At 37.9% G+C, this 21,827-nt stretch overlaps 2 protein-coding genes across 2 annotated transcripts; one reads left to right on the forward strand and one right to left on the reverse strand.

Moving 5' to 3' along the window:
- Positions 1–1,851: 1,851 nt before the first annotated feature.
- LOC143851694 (cysteine desulfurase 1, chloroplastic-like) lies at positions 1,852–18,231 on the forward strand. Its single transcript, XM_077361176.1, has 10 exons — positions 1,852–2,234; positions 2,830–2,963; positions 3,260–3,419; positions 9,915–10,101; positions 14,074–14,219; positions 14,337–14,409; positions 14,590–14,653; positions 16,757–16,856; positions 17,559–17,717; positions 17,951–18,231. Exons 1-10 carry the CDS (start codon positions 1,920–1,922, stop codon positions 18,119–18,121), a joined length of 1,509 nt encoding a protein of 502 aa, XP_077217291.1. The 5' UTR covers positions 1,852–1,919; the 3' UTR covers positions 18,122–18,231.
- A 1,327-nt stretch (positions 18,232–19,558) lies between these two features.
- Positions 19,559–21,509, reverse strand: LOC143850622 (pathogenesis-related genes transcriptional activator PTI6-like). The gene is made up of 2 exons (XM_077359848.1): positions 21,089–21,509; positions 19,559–20,634 (listed from the first exon to the last, which is right to left on the reverse strand). Exon 2 carries the CDS (start codon positions 20,608–20,610, stop codon positions 19,825–19,827), a length of 786 nt encoding a protein of 261 aa, XP_077215963.1. The 5' UTR covers positions 20,611–20,634; positions 21,089–21,509; the 3' UTR covers positions 19,559–19,824.
- Positions 21,510–21,827: the final 318 nt, after the last annotated feature.

Here is a 21,827-nt window from a genome sequence, read left to right on the forward strand (position 1 = left end):
TTCAAGTTTTATTTAGATGGGCCTTCGGTTTATAATGCTATCCCTCTAAGTAAGCCATAATCATATCATTTCTATCTAAATCTACGAAACAATTTTCCGTGAGAAATGTTTTTCCTGCAACCCTAACAGGTCCTTGAGGCCAAAATACAAAGAGCCTTTTCTTCGATTGATTGGACATGCGAATTGATTATGATAAAATGAAGTTAATAAAGTAGATTTTTTAACAGGGCCTTCAGTAGGGTCTAACTGTCCAAGTGCAATTTAGATGTTTTACAAGGGATACCATGTAGAAATCCCTTATTTAAAGCCTTGTAAATGCAAGTCTTTAGCACATAACCTAGGTGGGCTAGTACTTGCCAAAAACTATTATTAGACCTGGCAAACGGGTGGGCCGGGCCGGGTATGGCCTGACCCGTACGGGTCCGGGTCAAACGGGCCTGGTCAAAATGACCTGGAAAAATTTACAGGTCATGAAGTGTGGACCCGGACCCCACCCGTACGGGCCGGGTGTACCTGCAGGTCACCCGTTTTTTTTTCCTGTTTTTATGAATTATGTTGTTTTTACAGGGATTTGCTAGTCACCTTCGCCACGGCTACTTTTCGCCCATCTTTGCAACTGCATGTGATCAGTTGCAATTGCATCTTTTTTGACTTTTTAGAGACTCAGAGGAAAAGGGTAACAAAGTAGAAAACAACGGTATTTTTTTCCGAATGTATTGAAATATGACAATTATGGAAAAAACTACTAACAAAATGCAAAAAGGTATGACAATCCAATTATAAAAGTGTTTCTTTCAATCCAATTAGAGCCACAACAATCCATTTCTTTCACTAATATAATTTTGTCCCTCGATGATTTTTTCACCCAAAGGAGCGGAGGCACATATAGCATGAGGGGGCCATGGCCCCCAATGAATTGCAAAATTCCTTTTACGGTTTATGTCCTACATGCATGCTTAACTAGTTTAGTGGCTTTACATGCAATGCAAGCTTAGTGGCCATGGTCCCCCAACGTGATGTAACGTCAAAAAGCGTTAAAGTCCGCCCACAGTTCACTTAAAAGGGAGGGGGGCGTATCATCCTTGGGGGAAAAAAATCATCTCCCTCATGCGTCACTTATGTGAGATAATATTATCTTCCCACACCCACTTCGTATTTTGAAACGGGTCGCAAAGGAGTGACTCGGACCCCATAAAATACAGGCTGGCCGAGTCGACCTGCGGGTCGAGGTCACTTCTTGCCAGGTCTAACTATTATGCATGTCGACATAATCAAATGCAATCACAAGTTTAACCCGCTAGGTGGTCTCATGTAGATAGTTAATCCGAGAACCTTCATAAATTAAGAAGCTTTAGTAGCCCACAAATAAAAAAGCTAAACAGTCGAATTTTATAGGTGTACTTGTGCCGTGGGACCAACAGCTGATGGTATGTAGGGTGATCATTACGATCATATTCGAACAATGATAGTTTAGAAGGTGAACTTACAAATTGAACCACTATCTTTTAACCTAACTCTTAAACTTGAGGAATGCTAAACTGAAGAGCGTAGCAAGGGAGCCCCATTGGCCCTACGTCACTCAACAGCACTTATAATTTATTTACTTTTTCATTGCAGCTAAAAGAGAAATGATATATTTGCCCCCTTTCTTTCCCGGCCCACCCCTTGTAGTGTAAAAAAGAACGGGCAAATATATCACTTTCCCAGTTATTGACATGGCTCCAATGACACGCCCTTGCTGTTAATTATTTTTCAAGGGCTCACTTATGTTTAGCATTCCTCTATAAACTTTCATGAATCACGTTTGTGCATAGCGCGACGCGCGTGTTGCTTGTGCACATATCATTTTTGCACTGTACATTTTACAGGCCGCTAGTTATTTAAATAGAAATCACGAAGTTAGAACTCTCTCTCTCTCAATGGCATTTCTCTGTAATTTTCCTTGTGTATCGCACCAATCTCTCTCGAAGCTCTTCTTCTGCTCCTCTTCTACTTCTGCTTCCTCTTCTCTTCCTTCGCTTGAAAACTCATTTCTGAAACTCCCTCCTTTCAAACTCTCAAACCCTACCCGCCAAAATCCGAGCCACCTAACCAATCGATTAGGGTTTCGTAGACTCTCTTCTTTCGCAACGGCATCGGTCTCTTCTTCGATCTCTAAAGAAGGCGAAGGGAATTTACTCGAATCCGCTTCTCTCGCAGACATCACGAGACCAGATTTCCCAATTCTCGATCAGGCATGTTCAAATAATTCGTTTTATTCTTCTTCTTTCGTAGGTTTTTACCGTTTTGGAATAGAGTTTATGTGTTTATTTTCTTTACTCTGGCTTTGATTTTTTGGAATTATGAGGATTAGGGTTCTGGTTATGTCAGCCTGCCACGTTGTTTGCACGCATTCTACTACTTTTTTTTTGTTGTTGTATAGTACGAATTCTACTACTTATTGCATTATCTTTGAAAAAGAATGGATTTTTAATATTTCTGCTCCTCTTTTAATCAAAGGAATTTATAGGGTTTTGGTTACGTCAATCTGTCACGTTGTTTGCACGAATTCTACTAGTTGTTGCAATATCTTTGAAAAAGAATGGATTTTTAGTATTTCTGTTTTTTAATCAAAGGAATTTCTCCTATAAATTCCTTGGATCTTAGGTTTTCAAAGGCCTTTCTAATTAGTAAAAATGTTCTTTGTATGCCTTACGAACAAGGACTTAATAATTCGTTTAGTATAAAGATAAAAGAAATTCACCTGAGGAACAGAGCTAAACAAAGTACAGCTAGCATATTGTTTGGGGTTTCTATATCATTTTTAATACAATTTTGTGAATTCTATAGGAGGTGAATGGATCACGGTTGGTCTACTTGGACAATGCCGCGACTTCTCAAAAGCCTTCTGCTGTTTTGAAGGCATTACATGACTATTATGAAAACTATAATTCAAATGTGCATCGTGGTATCCATTCCTTGAGGTATTAGAAAAATATTACACACACACACACACACACACACACACATTAGACCTTGATTACTTGAACCGTGATTGATTTTTTATTTACACTGTTGAAATATGCAACCAAATGGTTTGCCGTATTTTTATAGTTCTCGTACCTCGCTTTTGCTTGTCTAGTGCTTATATTCCTGTTATTTTTCCCCATATGTAGTTTCTTTTCTATCTTTAAAAAAGATGTTTTCCATGGAGTATAGATCTTGCAGTTTCTCTTTTCAGTCTGGCACGCTTACATTTAGGTTTGTTTTTTAATTTCAGTGCAAAGGCCACATATGAATATGAGTTAGCTAGGAAAAAGGTGGCAACTTTCATAAATGCATCGGAATCTAGAGAAATTGTGTTTACACGGAATGCCACTGAAGCTATAAATCTAGTGGCCTATTCTTGGGGCTTCTCAAACTTAAAATCTGGCGATGAGGTGCACTTTTTCTACACCTTTATTTCCTTCCAATGTCAAATCTTTGTTTTTATCGCTCTCCTGTCTATTATTGGCTTCATTTTAATATTAGATCTATGGTACATAGAAGAAAAACCATATATATATATATATATATATATATATGAGGAAAGTGTTTCTACTCGGCCGAGTAGAAAAGCTTATCTACTCCTCCCTTTAAAAAGTACAGTGGGCCCACACATTGTGGATGATCCAAAGCATTCATTTGATAGGTCTTATCATAGATAGGGTGTGCCCAAAAAATCAGCACCAAAGGGTCATCCTAGCCCTTCGTTTTGTTGGGCCTTGTAGAAACAGAATGGACGCACTGTGTAAGATGCGTAAGATGCGTCCATTCTGTTTCTACAAGGCCCAACAAAACGAAGGGCTAGGATGACCCTTTGGTGCTGATTTTTTGGGCACACCCTATCTATGTTAAGACCTATCAAATGAATGCTTTGGATCATCCACAATGTGTGGGCCCACTGTACTTTTTAAAGGGAGGAGTAGATAAGCTTTTCTACTCGGCCGAGTAGAAACACTTTCCTCATATATATATATATATATATATATATATATATATATATAGAGAGAGAGAGAGAGAGAGAGAGAGAGAGAGAGAGAGAGAGAGAGAGAGGAAAGTTTTTCTAGTCGGCCGACTAGAGAAGCTTCTCTAGTCCGCCGACCAAAAACACAGTGGGCCCATGTTGTTTGGATGATCCAAAGCATTCATTTGATGGGCCCTATCATAGATAGGGTGTGCCCAAAAAATCAGCTCCATAGGATCATCCTAGCCCTTCGATTTGTGGAGGTTAAAAATGGACAGTGGAGGTTAAAAACACAGTGACCCCACGTTGTTTGATGATCCAAAGCATTCATTTGATGGGCCCTGACATAGATAAGATGTGCCTAAAAAATCATCTCCATAGGATCATCCTAACCCTTTGATTTATGGAGGTTAAAATGGACGTGTATAAACTCCACAAATCTGTCCATTTTTAACCTCCACAAATCAACGGTTTAGGATGATCCTATGTATCTGATTTTTTGGGCACACCCGATCTATGCCATGGCCTATCAAATGAATGTTTTGGATTATCCAAATAATGTGGGCACACTGTGTTTTTTGGTCGGCGGACTAGAGAAGCTTCTCTAGTCGGCCGACTAGAAAAACTTTCCTCATATATATATATATCTATGGCTTATATATAAAGCTGGATGTGGTACGCTGAGGGTGTGTCACGTGGCACCCCCTTTGCAAACCGCATCCAGCCCTTTTTTTTTAACGCAAAAAACCCAAACCGTGGTGCTGCCACGTGGCACCCCCTCTATAACCGGATTTTTTAAGAATTTTTTTTTTTGGTAGGAATTTGCTACCCACCATCGCCGAGGCTACAACTCGCCTGTGCTTACTTCGAGGTGCAAAGATTGGCCGAAGTACTATTTGTGCAAAGGTGGCTAGCAATAAATCTAGCAAAAAATAATAATCATTACGGCTATGTGAAAAAAGATTGGCAGAATACTAAGTTTAAAATGAAAAATTACGGACAAATGGAAGCAAAGTTGAAAAAATACGGAAAAAATACCAAAACAATGTAGTAAAATATGACAATTACGGAAAAAACTACAAATAAAATTTACACGCATTCCAAGATATATCTTTCAATCATATGTCCTATTTATTAAATTAATATTAATAAATATGTAAACCGCATTCCAATCACCATTCAACAGAAAAGTCTATACCGATGCGAATACCAATCGATGCGAAATACTAATCGATGCGAAGAGGTAGCTATCATTTAATCAAACATTACGTCTTTTCAGAAATGCCTCTTCCCCTCCACCAAATTAAATACATTTAAACAATCCATCCTTCTATTCCAACTTCAATATTCCAATCTAGAAACTTCAATATTCCAATCTATAGTCCTCCACACCATCTTCTCCTTGCCTCTGCCCTTCGTCAATCCCATATCTGTTTCTTCTAATTTATTTTGCTTCGGATCCAAGATTATTATCAGACACAGGTACTCTTTTATTGTGCTAATTTATGTGCTATTATTTTACAACTCTTTTATTATTTTTTGAGAAAAGAGAAACAACACCCAGCCATTATTTCCCCCATTTTGTCTGGGCTTTGTTTCCCGTAACGAATATATAATTTTTAGTATATAGTGTTAGTGGAAACGTGCCAGAGATTCTTGAAGCCTAAATGGGTATTTTTAGGGAGGAAAAACTGGAAAATGATTATATACACCCTCCTTTCGCAGCGTTTTTGCAATTATTGTTTGGATTTTTGTGAAATATCATTTTCAGGAAAAGACAATTAAAAGGGGTGCAATTATCATTTTTTAGGTGTGTGTCGTTGGTTAGGTGGGTTCCGCTGTAGAGATTGCATATATCAATTGGATCTAAAAATAATAAATGGGGTTTTGCTAGCGTCCATCGTGGAAGGGATTTCGCTGATGGTATGTTGCATGTGAGAGCAGTCACGTCAGATGAATAAATGAATGAAGACAAAATCTGTTCAAAATTGAGCCTGTGTGGTTGAAAGACCAAACAGAGGAAAAGTCCTATACTGGGGTGTTTGTATCTAAGAAAAAGAAAATTTTCCAAGGAAAAAACATTCCATGAAATACAAAGTACATGGTCTAGGGCGTTTGCAATATTCCTTAAAAATAAAAATAAAAAATTGATTTTGTAAAACAAAATCTCATAATTTTCTCTATATCCAAACAACCTGTCATAAATGATAGAAATTTGTGAAGAAAAGTCTTCTGAATAAATGATGGGTCCCATTATCTTTTTGTCAATTATAAGTTATAACACTGCGTTCAATCCTAGAGGAAATAAAAGAACAGGTGGACCCCACTGCTTGAATGGTCTAGATCATGTTGATTCATCCAATGACACCATATTTTTTAATACCATATTTTCGGATGAACAATTGTACATGGTACACCCCTTTCCATAGGCCAAAACAAAAAACAAAAAAAAATCAGCAAACTATACACCTTTGTACACTCCTTGCCTATTTGCTATATCAACACACTTTTAAAGGTACCGCATTAACTTCAGACCCGTTTTTTTATAATAAATCAGGTCTCGATGATATGTATCTATTTACCTTATTTGTAATATATTCTGTTATTAATTTTTATATGTAGAAATTTAGATATGTAGAAGGTATGGGAAGCATGCTATCTTTGGTTGCTGTGGACATAGATGAAAAAACTGAATATTAGGAGTATTATTATAAGCCTCCAAAAATTTATTCCTGACTTGAATTTCTAGGAGGATTATTATAAGCCTCCAAAAAATTTATCTCCGACGTGTCTGTTTATGTCATTTGAGAGCTGAATTACATACCAATTCAGTATTTTTTTGTTTTCATTTAATGAACAAACATGGAATATAATAAACAACAAAAAAATGAATATAACTTTCCACGGAATAGTAGTATCATCGATTTAAAATATCGTCTCTCTATAAAGTATATAGATTATATGCATTGATGAATTTTTATGGTTTCTTTAGAGTCGATTTGATTTAGTTCGCATTTGGAGTTGAGTAGCCGGTCATATGATGGGATTTTTTAAAATTTGTTCACTTGAAACCATATATTTTTACTTAAACATCTAGGTTTCCTCACCATCATCTTATGTTTACAGTTTACACCATAGCCCTCCATTCTATTATGTAGAGAAACTGATTGTTATGGAATTGATTTTTCAGGTAAAACATATTTACACGGTGGCCCATTAAATGGACTGTTTTTATCATCCTATGATTACACCATAAAAAAAACTCACAATACAATCATAGTTTTTTAAGACGATCTGTTGCTGTATGACTCTGTTTTTTAAGTTTGAATGGTTGATTAGAATTTCATCTAAATAGTTTTGCGTCTTATAGAGCTATTTAATTTCCTCATCCTATAGATTCCATCTGTTGTAATCATAGTTTGGAATTGGTGTATTCCTGTAAACTAGGGTATATGAGAATGAAAAGTTGCTAAAAGTGGTGAAATCTATCTATTTTCTATATATAAAGCTGGATGTGGTACGCTGAGGGTGTGCCACGTGGCACCCCCTTTGCAAACCGCATTCACTGATTTGAGGTTAAAGGACGTGATTTTTTGGGAGCGAGAAAAAAAAGGGATAACATAAGGGGTTAAAGGACGTGATTTTTTGGGTTAAATTTCCAGCAACATTCTTTATAACATAAAGGAGAAAATAAATGCTATATATTACTATAATAAACATGGCATATTTTTGCAAAGGTTCTTTAATCCACATTTGTTTACAGCTTCTATGTTTATGAACGACAAACTCTTGCAATTTGCTTGATTCATTTAGAGCTTTCGTGTTCAGGAATGCAAATCTCATGATTTACAAGGAGTGGCTAATGAATCAAAATTAAAATATTATTTTATTCATTATGAAAAAAACCCAATTAAGATTAAGAGTTCCAATAGTTTAACATTTAAAATAGTCAAAACTCATTTAAGCATGGAACCTCATATAATTCTCTACCTGATCTGTTTACAGCTTAATGTTTAAAATCAAGATACTCTTCAATTATAATATAGTTATTTTTTTGGAATAACTATAATATAATTATTAATTATGAAAATGGTTTATGTATCCACGGAATAGGTGCCAAACTTTTTTTCCTGCACTTATATATGGTTAGCAATGTTACAAATTGCCACCCCTCCCTTGATCAACGGATGAAGTATATAATAAACCTCTTGATTCTCCTCATTTAATCATCTCTCCTTAATTTGAAAACTTCAAAAATAAAACCTGTAACGGTTTCATTAAACCGGGCTTTTCTGTTACTTTCTTTTAAGATATATGTCCTTACTTTTGTAACATATAAAACTGGCTTTTAGATGAATTTCTCATGCCTTCTCCGGTTGAAATTTTCTCTATATCTTACTTATGAATGTTTCTTCTTTCTTTTAATTTTTTTCTAAAAAACCGGTTATAAAGATTTTTTTTTTGGGCCGCCCCGTGCATCGCACGGGTCTGCAACTAGTACACACACACACACACAATATATATATATATATATATATATATATATATATATATATATATATATATATATATATATATATATATATTAGCTTATCTGTGCATGGCTGAATCAAACCATGGGGGGGCCACATTTTTGGAGGGATCCAAAGCATTCATTTGGAAGGCCCTTCCATGGATAGGATGTGTACCAAAAATCAGTCCTATAGGATCATCCTAACCCAATCAAAGTTGAAGGGGAAAATGGACAGACACTGTTTCTGCGCATTTTTTCCATCCACAAATGGCAGGGTTAGGATGATCCTAAAGGGCTGATTTTTGGTACACACCCTATCCATGGAAGGGCCTTCCAAATGAATGCTTTGGATCCCCCAAAAAATGTGGCCGCCCCATGGTTTGTGGCAGCCATGCACAGATAGCTTAACTGTGCAGCTGCACACAAACCACTATCTCATATATATATATATATATATATATATATATATATATATATATATATATATATATATATATATATAGAGAGAGAGAGAGAGAGAGAGAGAGAGAGAGAGAGAGAGAGAGAGAGAGAGAGAGAGAGAACTGTTGGTGAGCTTAAGCGCACCAAACCTATGGTGCGTTTAAGCTCCCCAATCACATGGGGGCCCACTTTGTTAGGTGATCCAAAGCATTCATTTTAGAGGCCTTATGATAGATAGGGGGTGTACCAAAAATCAGCTCCATAGGATCATCCTAACCCCTTCATTTGTGGAGGACAAAAATGGGCAGATTTGTGTGTGTCTATTTTTGTCCTCCACAAATGGAGGGGTTAGGATGATCCTATGGAGCTGATTTTTGGTACACCCCCTATCCATGTAAGGGACTTTAAAATGAATGCTTTGGATCCCCTAACAAAGTGGGCCCCCATGTGATTGGGGCGCTTAAGCTCACCAAAAGTTTGGTGAGCTTAAGCGCACCAACAGTTTCCTCATATATATATATATATATATATATATATATATATATATTTAATTTATAAGCAAACAATGTCTATAGGATTGATGATTCATTGCTGTGATCAAGATAGGAGATGATGTTTGCTTCTAGGGTGAATAGATAAATATGGGAAAACTTATTCGATTAGTTTTGTATTATCATTTCATGTCAATGAGCTTCTGAAGTTCCGTTTTATGATTTGTTGAAAATGTAATTTATTAAGGCAACTTATTTCCAATTGAAATATTTAATAATGTAATGCGCGGGCTGGGGTTATTCAAGACTTTTTAGCGGAGCATTTCCTTTTCCGCATGAAAGGCCGAGAGTTCACAGTTCATATCATCTTGGCTTATTCTAACCCCCCCCCCCCCCCCCCCCCCCCCCCCCCCCCTTTTTTTACTTTGGTCACTGTCTTTTACATCATCTCCTTTGGTTTTCTTTGATATTTATTTTCTTGCAGATCGTACTTACAGTTGCTGAACATCACAGTGCTATAGTTCCGTGGCAACTCGTAGCTCAGAAGGTTGGTGTGACTCTGAAATTTGCTAGTTTGACGGAAGAACAAATTCCAGATATTGAGCAACTGAAAAGCTTCCTTTCAAAGAAGACAAAGCTTGTGGTTATCCATCATGTCTCAAATATGCTTGGTTGGTATTTATTTCAAGACTCCACCTTATGGTTTTCATTGATTTTTTACGAATCATTTTTTATTGGCACATTTTTGGTTGTCTTGATAGTATGTGCTGAAATTTGCAAGTTGCTATAATACCATGATGGTCTGAATGAAGTAGGATATGGCATATTTAAAATGGTAATTAAAAAATATTCAGGACTAAAATGCTTCCAGGTACTTGTTGAAATCATTGATAACTAGTGGGATAACCCGTGCGATGCAACTGGGTGAAAGTAATATTAGATCTAATAAAACTGAAAGAAATTAAAAAGTTTGTTAATAATAGAACTATATGTAATAAGTTAAATAGGAATAATATGACTCAAGTAAAGAAAACAGTACAATATTATTCAAGTGGTATATATAGACAAATGAGATCAACATGAATTTAATCCTTTGGATCAAGTGATCTGAAATTTCATGTCATTTTAGATATTGCATATTATAGAAATTAATCCTAAGTTAGCACATCTGAAATAGATCTTAAAAAATTTTTGGGCGCCAAATTAGAGAGAATGAAGGCGGATTGTTTGCACATATAAATTGTTTGCAGAGAAAACCGATTTAAAACCCAGATGGATGGAATCCAAAGCAAAAATAGTGCAATAAAAGATTACCTCGTGTGCGAATTTAATGATGGAGCTGGAGCATGCAATTCGAATAAACAGAAGATATGGGAAGGAGTGAGGGCAGAGGAAGGGAAGCGTGTTAGGTACCTTACCGATACGCCAAAAGCTCTAGAGCTGATGGAACGCGTTAGGCAAGGCCCTTTAAACCTGTCCCATGCCAGGCTGGGTCCCACCCAGTCTCATACCTAGGTGGGCCCCCACTTAGGACCGTAACATACCACCATGCTTCCGCACCTGCCGTCCTCGGTGGCCCACTCTATGACGGCTTTCACTCTGGCCTTTTTTTCCAGGTAGCCCTTTTCACAGGTCTCCCCTTCCGTGACTCGAACACGGGACGTGGTGGCTGCTCTGATACCAAATGTTAGGTACCTTACCGATACGCCAAAAGCTCCAGAGCTGATGGAACGCGTTAGGCAAGGCCCTTTAAACCTCTCCCATACCAGGCTGGGTCCCACCCAGTACCATACCTAGGCGGGCCCCCACTTTGGACCGTAACAAAGCGCTGGTGTCGGGTTGGAATATTGAAGTTTAAAAAAAAAAATGCATCGCTTAATAGTATTTAAGCCGTTTAGGTTGAGGAGGCATTTGTAAAAAGCCACAACGTTTCAGAAGTATGTAATTCGAAGGGGTGTGGAGGTATTTATGAAAAGTCACAACCCATGGGAGGTTTGATTTATGGGAAACAGGGGGCGGAAGGGATGCGATTAGAGTTTGGGTATGGGAAACAGGAGCGGAAGGGATGCGATTAGGATGGATATTGCCATGGATTTTAGGAAATGATATTCCCCTTATAAAATCCCCATTTTTTAGGTTAGCTGGTTGTGGAAAGAGAGACGGAGGGTATGGAGAATTTACCCCTAACGTTTTTTATTGGTCTAACGTTTCTGGGCGTTTGGAACGATGGCTGTTAAAGGGAGATTTCAAATTAGGGAAATAAATTTACTGTGGGATTTTATCATTTCCCAAGAATTTTTAGGACCTGATATTTAGGGATTAAAATGGCTTGCATTTAGAAAATAAAGGGACGTAAAATGTCAATCATCTTTTAGGGCCTGATATTTAGGGATTCAAACGGCTTCCATTTAGAAAATAAAGGGACGTAAAATGTCAATCATCTTTTATATTATCCTGATTTTTAGGGGTTCAAACGGCATCCATCTAGAAAATAAAGGGACGTGTAGAAAATAAAGAAATAAAGGGACGTAAAATGTCAATCATCTTGTATATTATCCTGATTTTTAGGGGTTCAAACGGCATCCATCTAGAAAATAAAGGGACGTGTCAAAATCTAAATATGGTATCGGAAGGGGCGTATCAAAAGAAATATGGAAAAGTGGCGTTTGGAATGATATTGCTATTAAAGTGAGCTTTCAAATTAGAATGCCACGTAGGATTGGATGCCACGTTGGTGTAAGATGAGGCTATCCATGTCAGCAAAAACGGTTGAAAGTCTGTCATCTTTAATATAATAGATCTATTAGGATTCAATTAGTAGTAACATCCAAGCAGGTCCATCAACATTGTACCTGTTAGACAATTCGTTTTGTGGTAACTGTTTGACAATTCATTTGTGTTATCTTGGGAAGCTTTGTTAGGGATTGTCTTACAGTACCTACAAGTGGTTTACTTGAATAAAACTTCTTTTATGTGAGATTAGATTTCCTTTAGATAGGCCTTTAATGCTTTACTGCTAGAGCTGAAGTTCTATCCTGTTGCTTCAAATGTGGTGTTTTGCATCTGAAGACTAGTTTGAGTTAACTGATTAGCAAATTCAGGCAATTTCTCGCTTACTTTCCCTAGTGTATCAATTGCAATTGGTAAAACAAAGGATGATCTTTGAATCCTATATGGGATTGGGCCGATTGGCACATTATTTGGAATGTTAATACAACCTGAGGGTTAAAGTTGCCTTCCCTTCACGGTACAGAACTTAGTAACTAATATTCTGATATATTACAAATGATTGTGAGGGCGAGTGATGCTTTCCGGACCAGTTTCTTCTAAGAGGATCCTCTACAATGTAGCGTGACCCATGCTGCCTAATTCTTTATTTGCTGTTATGAAATTCAAACCAGTATTACAAACCAGCGCGCAATATAGTTTCACTATAGTTTTTCTATGGTTTCACTATAGTTTCGCTATTTCTAATTAATTTACGAATTACAAACCGGTCTGATATGCATTCTGTTCTCCATAATGAGGGATTTTTCCTCATTCATTCCACGTTGTTGGGATCAAGTTTTTAAATTTCGGTTTCGGTCTCCATTGAAACAGAAAACTTTCAGTTTTAGTTGGAAATTTCAATGGAAATCCTATCAAATCACGAAAACATATGGAGATGAAACTTCAAGACATGCTATAATAAGCACAAATACACACTTGAGTCCATCACATAAGCAAGACATTCATAATGGTTTAAAAACATCGAACACCTAGTGACATGCCCTGTCGCGCATGTCTGATCATTTAGTACATACCAAATTTCACTTGCAATTCATATAAATGTTTATACATAATAGATGCACCGCATTTCGCTTGCAATTCATATTAATACAATTATGTAATACATACAAATATAGTATTCCACTATTACACTTACGATTTCGGTTTCTGCATTCAAGTCGTTTCGGCTTCAGTGGAAATGGAAACATTTTGGTCGTTTCGTGTTAGTATCGGTGGAAATTTAGAACCATGGTTGGCGTTAGGGTTTTGTTTTGAGCAAAGGAGATGATGGGATAATCATTGGTGTTTGAACTTGAAAATGTGGTTCTCCCTTCAGAAGTTTTGTTCGAAGCATTAGGTCCACCAGTGTCATGATTGTAGTTATTAGCTAGCATTAATGAGTCTCATGTACTCAGATGTTATCATTTGAGTTACCGTAATTCTTGCACTGTTCCCTTTGTCCTGTTTTTGTTAGTATGCACAAATAGAACATCATAAAGTTTTTCTCCTCAGTAACTTCATGTTTGTTTTTTACAGCTTCAGTTCTCATTTCAAGACATCCAAGTTTTTTTGGTTACTTCACATCATGATGTCATACCTCCATAGATGGCAGACTTTTTGCAGCTGATTTTTCTTTTGAATCAGCATATCTGATTGGCCATGAAGTATTGTAATAGTGAAGATGCAATTAACCTAAGTGCTTTTGATAGTTATGAAATGATTTATTTATTTATTAATTGTTCACTGCCTGAATAACGTATAGTCTGAAAATACTGACTGGAGTATTTACTACAAAAGAAAATTAATTAAAAAGAAGATAGAAAAGGACGGACTTTATCACACCATATTGTATGACAATGTTCATCATTTTTCAGGTTCTGTTTTACCTGTTGATGAGATCGTAAATTGGTCTCATAACGTTGGGGCTAAAGTGCTGGTTGATGCTTCTCAAAGTGTTCCACACATGGTGGTTGATGTGCAGAGACTAGATGCTGATTTTCTTGTTGCATCTTCACACAAGGTTCGAGTTATCTTGTATTTTCACAGATTATTCTCATAGGATTTCTATTTCCATCTACCGTGTAAGTAATTTCCTGAATGTGTAGTATTGGGATGTTAAGGAAAAAACATGTCTCAGATGTGTGGGCCTACAGGCGTTGGATTCTTGTATGGAAAAAGCACGCTGTTGTCTGCAATGCCTCATTTCTTAGGTGAGTTCCTTGAGTTTGTACTAATGTAGTTTAAAAGGATCTTGTTTGTCATGTTCTTTCTTCTTTGCCCTAGGTTTTGATGTCTCTTTCTATGGAAGTCTGAAGTCATTGGCATTCCAATTTGTTGGGGAGCTGATTGTGTTGTTACTCTGCCTAACATTCTTTATGTTTTTGTGTTAGGTGGTGGGGAAATGATTGCTGATGTATTTTTAGATCACTCTACATATGCAGAACCTCCTTCGAGGTCAGCAAACTACTGTTACATTTAATTTGACCTTGATATGGTTCTCTCTCCTCTATTATTAGTTTTTTACCTCATCTGCTTTTTGCTAATATCATTCATGGAGTCGTCTTACAAATTCCGAACACCCAGTCAGTGACTTCCATTTTTCTTCACTAGGAATAACCTGTTGTTTTGGTTATAAATGTTATTGTTTACTTTTATGGGAATGTATACTTTACTAGTCTATATTATATTTTGGAGATCTCTTTATGTTATTAGAGATGTCTTTTAGGTATCAGTAGAGAACAAGTAATTGCTTGTTATTCGGAGTTGGTGGGGAAGGCCTTAATTTTTTCGGAGTGACCTCTAGGTAGAATTTTCTCTTTTACTATGGGGACTGACTGAGGTATGCCTGCCGTGGATTGAACTAAACTATATGACTGAAGCTTACATCAGAAGATGGACACCAATAATAGTGATGTGCTCTGTTGAAGTTGGATTTTTTTTATGTTGATTGAACATCTTTAGTTCAAAAACTTTTGCATATATACTGACATAGGCTTGCTGCATAAATACCTGAAATGAAATAAAACACACCAATTAATAATAGTACTTCCTACCATGGCTACAATTTGCTACTTCTATTGTTCTGTCGTGCTGCTATTGGTTTCTATATCTTGATTTGTTTATGAAAATTTGGGTAGTCATTGAAAGTAAATTTTACCAACTCTAAAAACAGAAGAGATGGAAATTTTGTTGCCCACCTGGTTCATTAGTTGTAGACATATTCTTTTTCTACTAAAAGAGATATCTCAGCTTTCTCAATAAATTTATGGCTTCTTTTGGTATTGTGACTATATTTTATTCAGTTGGACCAAATTATTTTCAACTCTACCAAGTGAATATTCTGTTCTTTTCGGTTGTTCTTTCTAAGAAAATAACAGTGATTGGTTTCATTTTTCATAAAACAAAATCTCCTGCGCTCTAATAAAAATCGTCATATGTTTGGTGTGAAAGTCCTTATGGGCATGTTTGGATATAGGGAAAAGAAATTTATGGAAAATAATATTTTTCTAGAAACTTTTTTATTGTTTTTTTTTCTCTGGATTTTCTCTTTCTTATGTTTGGCTCATCTGCATATAAACAATGAATTTACACTACAGGTTCATCAAAATGGAAAAGAAACCATAAAGCTGAAAGAATACAGTAAGATTGCAGGAGTTTTGTCATAATCATAATAAAATAAAATAAAAGAGATTGCAGGAGTTCATAATCACATTCGGATATATGAAGAAAACCCACCAAGGAAATAATTTTTCTCTATGTTTCAAAATATCTCAACAATACTAATCTCCATAATCCTTGTTGGGCACATCAAGATTAGAATCAGGCAGCACCCAAAGAAACCCAGGTCGCTATGGTCACCCCCCCAAAAATACATCTACATATTTGTTAAAAAAACCATAGCCCCAAAAATAAATAACTGCATACACCAGAACTTGCAATAAGAGAGCACTTGAAAATGGAAATTATTTTCTCAAAATCAACACTGAAGTGGCCATAGTGATTGTGATACCGCAGTTGCAGAACCAATTCCACGTTACCGACCAACAGAAAATAAATCTGGAGGTCTGTATCTTTAACTCGATAAGAAAGCTCTCGATGACTGTTGTGAGAGTCGATATAGGCAGCGATCATCTCGTCCTGGGAGGGTTTTGGGTTTTCGGGGAACTCCAAGGCAATGAGCTAGTGCTTGTAGTTGCACCTATCGAGAAGGATCCTTTCCTTTGGGGGTTTGTTGTTGCAGTCGGGAGAGCAGAAATGCCATCATTCTCCTGTCGTCGAGGAAGGAGCGAGCGCGTTTTGCAAGAAGAGTTCGAGAGAAACGGGTTGGTTTGCAAGAATGGGTTGAGAGAAAGGGGTTGCCTAGAGCAAAGCCTTAATAAATGAGAACTTACTTTTCTTTGGAAAGAAAATAGTAGTACTTTGTGTTTTGTTTTGAACTGATCTTGTTCAATAGTAGTACTTTGTGTTGGAAAATGTCTACATTTCTTTTTATTTTTGTTTGCTTTTGTAGTCTATTTATATTTCTCTTGGTGGTTATTCATTCATTTCCTTGGACAGGTTTGAGGCCGGAACTCCTGCAATTGGTGAGGCCATAGGGCTGGGAGCAGCAATTGATTATTTATCCCACATTGGCATGCAAAGGATCCATGATTACGAGGTTAGTACTTATCTTGGATCTGATCAATGAATATTCACTATAAGAAAAATTGATGCAAGTGTAATATAATGCGTGTTTGAGGGACTACATACACCATTCTTCCTTCCAGTTTGCTCTGTATTCCGCTTTTTTAACTTTTCCCTTCATTAAGGGCAATTAAATAATTTGCTTTGTAAGTATGATTAGTAAAAGTGCATTCCCACACTGTGAATAGCTCGCGACCAATGTTACCTGGAATGTGGTTCGTCCCGGTACGTGGTATGGGAACAGGTACGGGGTACGATGGTAGCCTGGTACACGGTACGACGAGGATATGCTTACTTCGTTCACAGATTAAATATGTTGGTTCATAGATTAAATATGTTTAGAGTTAATTCTCAATTTACTTGCAAATTCTCAAAAGAATTGGCCAAGTCTAGTCGGGTTCATCTCGGGACATGATCAAGTACGATTCGTTGTGGCTTTCGAGCCTTGTTACAAATGATTCCTTAGAGACTGAAATAATTGTGTTTCTTATAACATAATATTTACTGTTAAAAGACTTAGAAAGTGAATGAACCTTACCTTGATGTATTGATTATAAACATGAGCTGCTGTCTATTATATTCTGTTTTTGTTGCTCTTGCCATTTACATTTATTTGCTACTTCTCTCGCTCACTCTTGCCACACTGATTCCTTACATGTTTTTTCCTGCTTTTCAGACTGAGCTGGCCAACTATCTCTATCACAGCCTCAGTTCCATCCCCAATATTCGAATCTATGGCCCTGCTCCTTCAGAAACAACCCCTCGAGCCGCTCTTTGTTCATTCAATGTCGACAACGTTCACCCAACAGACATTGCAACTTTTCTCGATCAACAGGTGCACCTACAAACAGAACCTCATCACCATTGTAAAATTGTATTTATTTTCTTATGACTTAGCTGTTAATATGGTCAAATAGAAAGAAAGATAATATCCATTTCCAGCAACACTAATGCTAAATTACCAAACCACTTGTGGCCCGACAATCCATTGTCTCTTTTATATTTGGTTCATCAAAATTTTGACGACTTAATATCTATTTCTAAAGGTTTACTTGTTCTTTCTTTTAGCATGGAGTGGCCATCAGATCGGGCCACCACTGCACACAGCCCCTTCACCGTTTCTTAGGCATAAATTCAAGCGCACGAGCAAGCCTTTACTTCTACAACACCAAAGAAGACGTTGATGCATTTGTTCAAGGGCTCAAAGACACCGTCAACTTCTTCACCTCCTTCAAGTAAGTTTCCTCCACAAAACTCCTCCTCCGTGGCTGCGAGACATGTATTTTACCTGTTCTATGATGTTCCTTAATTGCTTTTTATATAATTTAATTAAAAATTATGTTTTCATCCTTCCTCTGGGTTATGACCGTGTCTTGATCTGATTAATCTTTCTGAAAAAAGGAATTATACAACTTCTTCACTCCTTGATCTCATTGTAGATGGATGATGTTTGTGCGTGAAAGCCAGTATTTTTCAGAAAGTATAGTGGGGCAGGCACACTTGTTAGGATGATCCAAACCGTTCATTTGATGGGCCACAATGCAAATAGGCTGTACCACATAAATCAACTCCATAGGATGACCCTACGCCTCTAATCTGAGAAGGGACTGCACATTATCCAAACCGATGGAGAATATTTACGTGGTCAGGCATATTTGTGTTGTGGCCCATCAAATGAACTGAAGGTGGGCCCCACTGTACTTTCTGAAAAATACTGGACTTCTCGGGCATCATAATATAAAATCACATTTATCAGACAGTTCAGCACTGTTCATTGGGAGGTTCAGGCCAGGCCAGGCCGGGCCGGGCCAGATTAACAATCTGGTTACCAAACGATGAGCCCACCTGTATGAGGCTGGCAATGGGACTTTGGGTTGTGGCCTTCTTCATCAGTGCTATCTTGGTTTCTATATTTCATGGATGAGACATGAGAGGGTTAACTCTTATGCTAAGGAGGGGTATCCACTTTGTCAACTGACATGCCAAACTGAGAACTGTTATTTTATCATTTTGTTATGCATTTTAATGGTTAAGGTCCTGTTTGATTTTGAGTCCAATAGTGAGTTTTTTAAACTCACAATTGGTTTTCAAAATCCAAAAGGGCCAGTGTATGTTTTGGATTTTAGGATCCGATTATGAGTCAAACTGATTATTGGACTCAAAATCAAATAGGGGTGCAACTCAGGTCGGGTTGAGGCCAACCCGACCCAACCCGAAGAACCCATTTTTCCAACCCAACCCTAAAATCAAACAGGACCTAAACCATTAAAAAGTATATCCATGAAAAATGCGCCCACATTTCACGTTAAGGGGATCGCCGGATCGCATAATCCTACAGGGGGTAGGGGGCGAAAAAATCATCTCCCCAGAAGAAACTTATTTGAAGAAGAAAGGGAGATGATACTTTCAGCCCTCTGCAGTACGTGTACAGTAGGCAACTTTAACGCTTTTTTTGACGTCAAATCACGTCAAAAGGGGGCGAATGCGCACTACAGGGGTGAAAATATGATCTGCCATGAGAAATCGCGTTCCGTAATAAATTTGAGGGCCCACAGACCAAGAGACAGTGCTCGAATCAGCCACTGACCCGCTCATAAAATGCCACGTGTCTATCAGTCAGCCAGAGTTTCAGACCACATTAAAGAGAGGGAAAGAAAAAACCACCGTCTTTTGCTATACATGCCGAAAAAAAACAAATAATTCTCTTACATTTCAACTTCAAAGTCTTATACAAGCCGAAAAGAAAATAATTCTCTTACTTTTCCACGTCAAAGGCGTGGAAATCATCTCTCTCTCTCTCTCCATAAAAAAACCTTACAATTTTAAAAATAAAAATCTCACATAAGGAAAAAAACAAAAATCCGATATTTGTACGCATTGACTCTACCGCCCATGAAAAGATGCTCTTATTTGAAGGTCCCAAAAGGGTATTTTCGTAATTCTCAAAAACAGTCCGCGTCAAAATCGCCAAACTCCACTTCTTCTTCTCGCCACGCGAATTTCCTGGGCCACTTAAGATCCGACAAACTTAACGGCAGATCAACGACGTCAAAACCGAAGGCGTCAACATCCCCATAATCAAACGGATCTAACGGCGTCAAATCATCATAAGGCAAGACCGAGGTCGGAGACGAGACCTTCGGAAACTCACTATCAGTTACCATTTCCGTCTTCGTAACGACAGGGAAATTCGTAACGGCGTCAGGTCCTTTAAGCCTGACGGCAGCGTTATCATAAACGGCAGCAGCTTCCTCAGCCGTGTCGTACGTGCCGAGCCACAGCCTTTTCCGGCGGGTCGGATCTCGGATCTCCGCCGCCCATCGACCCCACGGCCGTCTCCGCACGCCTCTGAACTTTTTCCGGCAGTGTTCGTCAGATTCCGGCGCACGCGATTCTAGATTTCTTTTCTTCGTCTCAGGTGAAAGACCTTCCTGGCGCACGTTGCCGGATGGTGCGATGCTGATTTCGCGCACGTGCCGCTTCACGTGCCTCACGAACTCGGATGACTCGTCTTCGCTTGACGAGTCGGTGGCGTCCGCATCGGTGAAGGAGATCCTAACGACCTTGCGCCGAACGATTTCAGGCGGTTCGCCGGAATTTCGAGGCTTGCCGGTGAGATTCTTGCCGGAGAATGACTTTCTTATGGTGAGGACGTGCTCGGAGAACTTCACTGCTGACGTGGTGCTGTTATCGATACAGTTCAGGTATCTACCTACCATCTGATTCATTGTATCGATCGGCGGCAAATGAATCTGGTTGCCAGTATCAAACCAGGTGGATAAACACAAGTGAGAGACAAGTGAGATAAACACAAGTGAGAGACATTGAAAGTTGAATATAAAAAAATTCCTTTTATAAAAAGTAAGATTTGCTGGCGTCTTAATCTTTCCTGAAGAAGAATAAGATGCGAATCTCTACACAGAGACATAAGATCAGGACCTTCCTTTTGGAGATATAAACAAAGAGATGTCTAAGAGGATTTTTGAAGCAGCGAAACAAAAACAGAGGATTTTTGCAATAATCAATCTCGCATTTCGGATCTTCGAAAAGGCAGCAAAAACACAAGCATAAGAGAAAATTTACGATTTTTCTTCTTTCATTCTAGTATTGAAGAATCAAACCTTTTTGTAAACTCAAGCGAAAGCAGAAAGAGCTCAATAAAGAAGAGGAGGAGATGTAGGCCTTCCTTTTCTTTTCTTTTTTTACCTTTTTCTAGTAAAGAGCTCCGAGTAACAGAGGGCTAGGGTTTCAAAACCAAAGATTGAATAACTTTCTTCTCATGATGCGAATCTCTGTCTTCCGAAGCTTCTCAGAAGCTGCGGAAGTAGTAGGTCTGATACTCCGATGACCTTTAAACATCGAGCAAATCCGTATTCAATGAGAAAGAGTGAAGAAATTTCTAACTTCTGAAGATCCTGCAAGAACTGTAACAAAGGTAAAGGAGGTGTAAATATCAATTTCCAAAAAGTTATCTTTTTCTCTTCCCTATTTTGCAGAGAGAAAGAGAGACAGTGTGAGAGTATTAGATCTAGGGTTTTGTTGAAGTAGAGAGAGTGTCTGAATACCAGATCTAGGGTTTTGTTAAATTTTTGAAGGTTTAGAGAGAAAAGAAGAGAAAGGTGGGAATATATAGTGCACGGAGAGAGGGGGCCTCGTTTATATCGGTGAAACGGCCACTCCAGCTGGACTTTGCTGACGTGGACCTCGTGCTTTTACGAGGGAAAGGGCCAGAGCGGGGTAAATTCCGAAAAAGCCCTTGAATTTAACACGCGTTGGGGTAATTTGGTCAGAAAGGGGAAGATGTTTAAAATAGTACTAGTGCATGACCTCTGTGATGATGACTAAGATAATCCTGCTTGGGATGGAATAGAGAATATCTTCGTAAAGCTTAATAATGTCCCCCATCTAATGACTGTTTTACCCTTCTGTGTCTCTATTACGAAAA

Source organism: Tasmannia lanceolata, unplaced genomic scaffold (assembly GCF_043159265.1).
Source record: "Tasmannia lanceolata isolate RefF3 unplaced genomic scaffold, GAP_Taslan_0.1 ptg000018l, whole genome shotgun sequence".
NCBI classification, from domain to species: domain Eukaryota; kingdom Viridiplantae; phylum Streptophyta; class Magnoliopsida; order Canellales; family Winteraceae; genus Tasmannia; species Tasmannia lanceolata.

What these genes read in the sequence shown, in the direction of transcription:
- LOC143851694 (XM_077361176.1), top strand. Translation starts at nt 1,920, where the DNA reads ATGGCATTTCTCTGTAATTTTCCTTGTGTATCGCACCAATCTCTCTCG. An exon ending in TTGTTGCATCTTCACACAAG is followed by an intron (nt 14,220 to 14,336) that starts GTTCGAGTTATC and finishes AACATGTCTCAG; the next exon opens with ATGTGTGGGCCTACAGGCGT. An exon ending in CAACTTTTCTCGATCAACAG is followed by an intron (nt 17,718 to 17,950) that starts GTGCACCTACAA and finishes TCTTTCTTTTAG; the next exon opens with CATGGAGTGGCCATCAGATC.
- LOC143850622 (XM_077359848.1), bottom strand. Translation starts at nt 20,610, where the DNA reads ATGAATCAGATGGTAGGTAGATACCTGAACTGTATCGATAACAGCACC.